Here is a 9,502-nt window from a genome sequence, read left to right on the forward strand (position 1 = left end):
GGTCATTCCTAAGGGGCACAAGACATTTGAAGCGACTCTTGGTGGTGTACGTTAGCAATTAGCCCAACAATTCGAAACTTGTCGTGGCAGTCACAACCTACTGGCATTCCTTAGTCTTAACAATAAACAGCAGTCAAACATTTCCAGAGATGACTCTTCAGCAAAGTGGAGAAAACACCGGGGATGTGCTAGAAGCGCAAGAAACTTTCAAGAGACACTTTCTATGCATCGTTGTATACACTTAAAAAAAGCCAAGCTAGTTAGGCTAACAAAAAGAAATCTTTCCAAGCTAATCTAGTGACACTGTAGCAGGCGCTTCCGCTGTGCAAGTACAACTATATCGTATGAGATTGACTTCCTGCATAAATACTCCCTCCTAAGATTACAAAAAGCATATATAGGCAGCCTATATCACACAGCAGGTCTCACATGTGGTTTCGACGTGTATGTAAGTAATTAAAAAAATTTCTCTGTGCCACTTAAAAAACAGCGTATCGTTAATATCGTAGGCTCCGACCTATTGTACATAACAGAAGACAGTGCTTAGACGAGCGAACCAGCAGCGTTCATTAAGATTGAAAGAAACACAACAGCGACAGAAATAGCTCGACAGCTATTTTTCTAACAGGCGTCTATTTTTAGAGATCATGAAAAGGGCGTGTCTAAGACTAAAAAAGACATGGTACGCATGTATATTTCCTTAGAGGCTGCCTGCAGGTCGATTCAAACGACAACCGATGTCGGGCGACTGGACACGAATTTGACGTGCCCAAAACCGACGCGAAATCGCAGAAAACGATGCACAAACCAGCCTCTGATCAAGGACCAGCCTCGTCCAACTGTATACACACGAGTGAAACATATTTGTAAATAGCTTGCCTTCAGGTTCGACATAGTTTTTCTTCTTGCCGCGACGTCTTCCGTGCCAGAAGCTGCGGTTCTTTGTCGCCCAAGCTGAAAAGAGCTCGGTGAGATGTTTAAAGTTTCTGCTGCAAATAATCTAAAAAGACTATATGTAAAGACATACATGCAGGAACTTTATTTTAGCCGCACTGCCACGAAAACATTTTATTCTCTATCATTGTCACAAGGGAAGAGATGTTGTAGCAGCCAGAGCTATTTTCTTTCTCGCCAACTTTGCTTCGTGTAAAACTGGATAAAGTACCATTACTCAATCCATAGCAAACAGAAAGTGCTAACCTCTGTAGGATGTCTCCCAGTGAACATGTAATATGACGAACAAAAAAACAACTGGAATATGCCTTTTTCCCAGGTCTCACGACATGCTTTGCATATGCATTGACCTTGAGAGGTGACCTTCAAATTCTGACTACCAGTGCTTGGTGGCATACCCTACACTGCATAGTTTCAGCTTGTAAAGCGGTTTGTGAAGTGCAACCCTACTAAGCACCGGTTCGGCGACAAAAGAGTGTTTAGATGCGCATAAAAGGTTAAGTGTTGCATACATGCAGACGTGCAAATGAAATGCCGGACACACACATACATACACATGGACAGAGGCAAGAAAATGAAAGTGTGTATATCTCACGTGCACACACATTTTTTTTTGACAAGTGTGACTTCTGTAGCGTGTATATTCCGCATGGAGTGTAGTCATAGTGAGGCAGTGAGCCCGTGCCATAGTTAGTGTATGTGGTAAATAAAGGCATATTTATGTTTTATGCATCTACTCGCTGTATTGGTGTTTACTCGTACACAGACTTCTCGCCGAAACATATAGATTGGCCTGGATTAATTTTCCCCGACTGGATCGAAATGCAAGCCTAAATTTTCATCCATGAAACCAACTTCCAAGATATTCAGCAAGGTTGAAGCTCTTTCCCTTTCTTTATGTTAGTAAAATGGAAAGGGAAGGAGACCCTCATGCATGAACTTCAAAGAATTGAATACCCTACGACAGACAGGCAAGTGACGTATGGCTATTACTCAATGACATGGCACTTTTATTTATTTCCTTTTTACAATCCGGCGCTGACACACCGCCGCTGAAGAATCACGTCCACCACTTTAGTAATCCCAGCCCTGATTCGCTGATAGAGCCCTGGAAAAATTCAACAATATCCTCGGATTAACTTCGTCGAGTCAATCAAATTTCACCAAGGAAATTATGGACACCTGATGCCAGCAAGCGTGGTTATCGACGAGAATAAGTAGTGGGTTTCCTGCAACTTATGCAAATGTTTACTTAAGCTCTAGTCACAGGGCATTCACTTCGAGGAGCAGCTCTTGCAATTTTCAACTTTTCAAAAGATAGAACTTTGAAAGAAACAACAAAGAACAACTTCACAAGAATGTTTCAAACATCTGCAGGCACTATCAGCATTGCAAGACTAGACGGCAATAGGGAGTCTTTGAATAGCGCACGCTAAAGCTTTGTGTACGCATAAAATAACGTCGTCGCCACTGTGCATGCAGCGAACGCTAACCATGTTCTGTGCTTTGTGTGCGCTATTTTTCGGAAATTGTGTGCGTACGCGAAGAGTCTTTGCGGTCCTCCAAGGAGGATTCGTGATGAGAAGTTGGCAAAAGCCAAGACGAGCACAACTAGAAAATGACGGAAGTTGGCGGCGTCGTGAGCGCGACGTCGACGGCATCCTTGCGACTGCGATTTTCAATACGGGAGGACATTGCACTTGGTTTGAAAAACCCAGTAAGGTGGGCAACGATCACCAGAAACTTGATGCTTGCAACGTGCAAACATTTCTTGGTGAAGATACGGTGTGCGAAGGTCAGTACACGAGACCTTTCTTGCCGAGATGACGCAAGCGGACATGGCCAGTCGACTGCTCGCATCGCATTCTATAGTCCGTTGCAACTCAAGAAGGTAGGGCGAGGGTAGGATGGACCACGTAGGAGGAAGCAGACGGAACGCTGGAAAAGAGAGGGGGAAACCTCCTTCTCTCTTTAGCGTTCTGTCTGCTTCCTCCTCACCGGCCCGCCTTACCCTCGCTTTACCTTCTTGAGTTGCAACGGACTATAACAAATCTGAAATGTTACTCTGAACCAAAATCTTGTTTTTTCTGAAGTCACAGCATTTCGTGTGTGAAATAAACATTGTGGCTATCTCGGTGGCACTGCAAGTGCGAGATGCTTGGGCTTTTGCGTGCTAAGTTTAGCGCTTCTGCTAACGCAAGTGCTAAATTTTATCTTTAGCATGCGCTAAAATTGAGTACGTTATTCTAAAACTCCCTAATGACTATACTGCTGGATTGAACTGTGGTGTGTTTTAGGTATACCACATGCAAGACTCCAGCCGTGATAATTATCTGCTTGCAAAGACAATAACATTAATGAGGCTCGAAATTCTCTTTCTTCCTTAACTTCCTATTTTTTTGTCCCAGCAACCAATTGCCTTTAGATGCATTCGACAGATTAATAAGGAGTTGAGGCCACGCCTGAATGATGTAATCTCAGACTTGGTGTCTCATTCCGTTTTCGTCCCTTTCATTACTATCTGCTGCTTATTCTTGTAAGTGAACCAGCAAGCTTTCTCTCAATGAGACAGAATGATTAGTATGGAATTCTTGCACATGGCTTGCAGACTTCTTTCTTAGCTATGCTATGAGGTATCAAAATATAGTGCCTTGGCTTCTAAATGTGAAGTGCTTTCTCTAATGGCATGTCCAAGTTTCATGCCTATTGTTTGATGCACTCTCAAGTATCACTTTTGTTGTCACTACCCTCAAATATAAAAAGAAGGCCGAGGAAACATGGCATGATTAAAGACACTAAAAGGCACACCAGATGACCAACAGTGTTCAACGAGCAAGAGTCACCACAGCTCACCGTGAGAGAGTAGGGAATCCGCTTCTCCTTGCTCTCGTTCTCTGACATCTCGGCCATCTCGGGACCCACTGGAGAGGTGTCGACGAAGGTCTCGGCCACAACGCGAAAACTGCAATCCCAGTTTCTCCGTATCGCCCTTACAGATTCTAGAGACGTTATATAAAAAAGATGTACGCCTAAAAATTATATTACTTAGGCCTAAGACTAACTGCCCAAGAGTGATGTTACTTAGGCCTAAAGGCCCGTTCACACACATGCTTTTGTTTAGGACCGAGCTCTTGCGATCTCTTATGTCGAGACGGCAAGCTGGAACCTTCTATGAGATGCCCCTGGAACTGCATTTCGCTAGAGCGAAGATTTTGCACGATGTGCGAGATCAAGTGTTTCTACAGTCTACGACGAGTGGTCATTTAAAACACTGTCAAAAGTTTTTCGAGCCAAGAAACAATGAAGCGTGAAAAAGAAAAAGAAAATATAAGGAAACTGATATGGTCTTTTGCAACTCAAAAAGGTAGGCCGAGGGAAAGGAAGGCCGGGGAAAAGGAAGCCGACGAAACGCTGGAGAAGGGAGAGGGAAACCTCCTCTCTTTAGTGTTCCGTCTGCTTCCTCCTCCCTGGCCTTCCTTTCCCTTGCCCTACCTTCTTGGGTTGCGACAGACTATGGTGCTCCGCAGCCACCCAATAGGTGGTTTCAGTGTGCCCTCTCGTAAGACTCTAAGGCGCATGGTCGTAAGCAGTTGCAAGTGTGTGGACCAGCCTTAGGAATAACATTACCTAGGTCTATCTAAACTGTAGTCACCTTTCACAAACTGATCCCAGCGAAAAGCTTCGGGTGTTATCGTCTTTTCCTGCTCAAATGGCTCACGGTGTACCGAAGCTGCATCACCGAGGTCTCCCAACACCAAATTGTAACCAGAGTTACTTAAATTTTTTCCGAATCTGTTCGCTGCCCACGACGGCAACCAGTATGCAAAGAAACAGCGGTGTCTTTGCACCGCCAAATGTCGTGTGACGCATATGGACCAACGACCGCATCAGGTGACAGCTCTCAAGTTAGAGCTATCACCAGCATAGCTCTCAAGTTACTCTAAGGTAGTGTGCGAGGGGCAAAACGAACGCCGACAAAATGGTGGCAGACTCACCGTATCTGCTCGCCGAGGTCCATGAACATGTCGTGCTTCTTGTCGTCGCTCTCGTACTCCCACACCCAGAGCTGTTCCGCTTCGTCACTTCGAAGTTGTCAAGGCAGCCGCAGATCGAAACAAGGTTGTGCCATGTGCAAATGACACGACCTACTGCACTCTTTTCGCATCATGGTATTATTTATTTTTCACCTAGGCATTTAGGATGGTTGGTGCCCTTCCCGCCACTGCAACTAGACATGTCTTCGATCTATCGAAAGCTGTCGCAACTGCAGGCAGAGATGGCGCCAAGTGAAGGCAAACAGTGTTGAAAATTTGACCTGCAACCCCAACATAAACGAGCATTGGATAAACAACAGAATCAGTTTGGGTCCCCTTCATACCAAACACATTTTTTTGTTTTATTTTTCTACCGTGAGAAGCAGATAAACGGCATGCAGCAAGCGAGGGAGGAATGTCCCTTGGTAGCATCCGCAAACACGAAAGTAGCTTGCATCTAAACGAGTCGCGGCCGGGCAACACAATATGTTTGGATTGTCTCCCAGAAGAGCTAAGAGCGGGAGGGAACTCATGGCCATAAGGCTGCCGACTGGCTTCTCTAGAGTCTCCTTTCAGTTGACAGGAAAAATATTCGGTCAGCCGGTTGTGGGATCTTTCATGCTAAAGCGGTATGTGCTCCCCGCGCTTCGTTACGTCTCTGTGATAGCTAATGGCAATAATCCCTGCCTAGGCAGTTTAGACATTTTATTACGACCCGTAAGCAGAACACCGACAACTTTCAGCCCGCCACCAAAAAGCTTCTAATGCCACTCTCATTCGGCTTTTTGTCTTCCATTTGTCGTCAAATCACTTGACTATCGGAGCCTGCCGGGAGTGAACATATCTCTACTCGGCCACCGTCTGCGTTTCAATTTTCGTCGCCTTCCAGAAAATGAAGTCTCTAAAGCCCATGCTTCCAAAAAAATGTAGTGTGCCTCCCCGCTATGGAAAGCCTGGCGCCGTCCCTGACTGCAGGTATAACCTCAAGCTAATCCGAGTGGCCTGTTGTAATAGATCACACAGAGTGATGAATCAAGTGTCACTGACAAGCCCATTAAAACGAGAAGCGAGTCTTCGCCAGCCGTTATCACCATTACCGCTAATAACTCTACCAGCGAGACCATCGGTGGGAATCAAGGGCAAAAAGGCAACGCTTCCCCGGCACTTTGCGCTCTATTTCTAGCTTCGGCTCAATGTGGACTGAAGCAGGCATGCACACGTGCCTAAAATTGCGAACAGGACCAGAATGCCATTTCTTTTGAATGTCTGGGTTTCGGCATGCGCTCATTGAATTTCCATTGTGCTTTGGGTATGCACGCATGCTCGACGTTTGCGAGGTGTAAAAGCTCCGTCGAAGGCAAGAAAGCTCATGCCGGGGGGGGGGGGGGGGGGGGGGGGGGGGCAAACTGAAAGACCTGCATTCTGTTCTCATTGTGTCTGCAACATCCAAAAGGGACAGGGTCACGAGCCACAACCAATCCCTGGTCGGAGCAGCGATGAGAATAATGTGCTGCCCCGACCCATTCCTGGTAGGGTAGTTCTGAGGCGTGCTTCCTCCTTGTATGACAGTCCCATCACGTTGGCCAGACAGAAACCGTCTGCAGGCATGTGCTACGCACACAATTATGTGTGGAACAAACATGCTTCAAAAATGCTGAAGACGTGTCCGCAGACACTTCTGTCGTTGTGTCTGCGGCGAATACCGCGTTTATTGTACGGGCGGCGCAACTGCGAATTTATGGTACACATCCGTGTGTACCATACACACGTGCCCGAAGGTATGGGCACGTGTGTGCAGGTGGCAACGCCTTATATATACCTTTGCAGAAAGAGTTCTCTGGCTGTCGCCATTTTGCGACTCGAGCGACCCCTATTGGCCAGAGGTTTCTGCCACCCGCCCGGGCTGTGGAAACCCGGTCAGCGCGACTCCCCACCTGCATTGTGTATTCGGAGTTGGCCTGCTTTTTTTGAAAGCTTTACTTTATTTGCCTGCTCAGGATGCTTACCCTCTTTCTGTTATCTTTCACTGTGAGAACCAGGGAATACCAGGGCTCGTAGCCTGCTCAGCCTTCGCACGAAATGAACGAAGAGAATGAATGTCAAGCGGCCCGTGACGCGGGCCATTCAACATTCTTTAAGGATTACTTCTGCTGAGATAATTTCCGAAAAGCCTTCCCGGCTATTTTCCCGGTGTTCGCGAAAAATAGCCGACAGGGTCGGGTCGGGGTGTGGGAACGGAATAGACACTTTCGTTCATTTGCTTTGGCGCGGTGCAATAAAGCAACTTTCCCAAAACAAGTCGGATTCAGTTCGATCATCATGAAGTGACTATCGTCGACACTGTGTATATTGCATATGCTGTGTTATTTGGGATCTTTCTCAAATCCTGTTCGGACAACGCGTCACCGTGGGGTACGTACAGTATATGTTGTTCGACTGATGCGACTTGTTGAATTAGATGTTGCGAGTGGCTATTAAGTGTGGTCAAATATTTTCGACAGTTAAGACCTTTCCAGATTGACATGAATGAGCGTATGGTGCCATAAAAAGATTCACATATAATGAAACAAAACATTCCACTTGCATTTGTTCTGTCGCGCAAAGACTCATAAAAAATAGCTTTCATTTGTTTTTGTTCCAAAAAATAGTAGAATGCTTTCTTAAAAGCCTCAAGAAATTCTATTCACCATAGAACACAAAAGAAAAAAGAAAATGCGGCAATTTAGCAGCCACCAGCATCTGGAATTGCACCTATGCAGGCTGTCACAGCCCACTAACGAGAAAATCCACAGCCCAGCGCAGCCAGGCAACACTGACATACACTCTCAAAACCAGGGATGCCCACTGTAAATCGCTTCGTTCGAGACTGCCACTGAAAAGGTCTATATGTCCTGTACTTAAACGCACAAGCAAACATCCATCTATCCATCTACATGTGACGGCACGGCCGGGATCATCAAATGTGAACAACAAGCTGGATGGTGTGTGAACAGCCATGATGGAGGCTCAAAGCCACCACGTTCGTAAGACCGACGCCATCAAAGGCGACAGTCTGACGTTGGCCTTATTTCCGTCAATGAGAGCGGAATAATACGGCCAAGGGACCCCAATCCTATTAAGATGTTCTAGTGCGCCTGTATGGTTGATCTTGGTTGCTCCCATCTAAAAAAAAATATTGCATACTCTCTCCTCTGGAATAATAGATTCCCCTTCCCCCTGCCCCTGCTGCCCCCCCCCCTTCCCCCCCTTTAGAAATGTTCTGCGGACGCCCATACTCCTAGAGGTGTCACTTAGAGCAGTGGCCATTGTCAGGGAATGAAAAATGGAAGGATACAATCTAGATGGATGCTGCAGGGCATCGGGTGGTATCAGGATGTCGTCAAAAAATCCCATGGACACTGCAAGTAACGTTGATTCCTGGTGTCAGAACTCATGTCAAACGTGGATAACGCAAAAGAGAATTGAAGCATCTCTTACCGTAAACACCTTCTTGGCTACAGCTCCTAATTTTTCCCACCAAGACTTCGTCCATGAAGGGTCGAAAGACGACGTAGCGGAACTCGACTGGAAAATAAAAAGGTGGCCCAGAATGGGAACTAAATCTCGTACAAATGTAGGATATCATCCCCAACCACAAGTTGTTAAAGCCCCTCGACGTGTTTGCGTTTGTCTTTGCCGAGCGGTTTCAGAAGTTGTGAGAGAGCAGGGCGGCTATGTTCGACAAATGTTTCGTTTCTCCTAAAAAGGAAAGGAAGGGATGGAACTGATGATATCGCGCCTGACTGGTTAGAGGCTCAAATGACAAAAGTTCCCTCTTTCGTCATTCGAGCCTCTAGCCAATCGGACGCGATATCGTCAGTTCTGTCACTTCCGTTTCTTTTTAGGAGAAACGAAACATTTGTCGAACATAGCCCCCCAGCGCCCTCTTCAAAGCTCCGCCATTTTGACGCCAAAAGTGGCTTCAAGATGGCCGCGTACCTGTTGTGTGGAAGGAACCATCGCCCGGAAGAATCTTGGAATCTTCGATTTTGGTGACGTCGAACAAGGCAATGCAAAGCCCCACGTTGATGACAACCTGAATCACGACAAAAATCGTGTTACCACATCGCGAAATCAGCGCTGAACGATCAACCGTTACCTTGTTGGCCAGTCGACGGTTGAGCTGTTCCACTATCGCGTCGTTGGGGTTTAGCCGAAACAACCATGGCGGTATGCGGATGTTGTCGGACATTTCGCTTATTACAAACATATTTAACAGTTGAATTATTTGTTGAAGCAGAGATACAAGCTATATGTGCTAAGAATAAAATGAATAAAGCCGGCACACGGTCACCGCCACACTTGAGACAGCAACGCAGCACGCGAAATCATGGAGGCCGCCATGTTTGTTTACAAGTTGCGGTGGATCTTTCAGAACCCGAAAGTGACGAGCTCTACCCCCAGCGCTATTCATTAAAATAAAAACTTTTTGATGCGTATGGTTGCCAAAATAATTTATAATTTTTTTTAATCAT

General features: G+C 46.1%; 1 protein-coding gene across 1 annotated transcript; it reads right to left on the reverse strand.

Annotated features, from left to right (window-relative positions):
- Window positions 1-1,935: 1,935 nt before the first annotated feature.
- Window positions 1,936-9,389, reverse strand: LOC8033124 (DNA-directed RNA polymerase III subunit RPC8). The gene is made up of 7 exons (XM_002402633.5): window positions 9,127-9,389; window positions 8,967-9,063; window positions 8,466-8,552; window positions 8,323-8,386; window positions 4,950-5,036; window positions 3,808-3,916; window positions 1,936-2,062 (listed from the first exon to the last, which is right to left on the reverse strand). The coding sequence occupies exons 1-7, from the start codon at window positions 9,235-9,237 to the stop codon at window positions 2,015-2,017; spliced, it is 603 nt and encodes a 200-aa protein (XP_002402677.1). The 5' UTR covers window positions 9,238-9,389; the 3' UTR covers window positions 1,936-2,014.
- Between the last annotated feature and the right edge of the window lie 113 nt (window positions 9,390-9,502).

The sequence above is a fragment of the Ixodes scapularis genome, unplaced genomic scaffold (assembly GCF_016920785.2).
Source record: "Ixodes scapularis isolate PalLabHiFi unplaced genomic scaffold, ASM1692078v2 PGA_scaffold6__148_contigs__length_123643588, whole genome shotgun sequence".
In the NCBI taxonomy this organism is placed as follows: Eukaryota; Metazoa; Arthropoda; class Arachnida; order Ixodida; family Ixodidae; genus Ixodes; species Ixodes scapularis.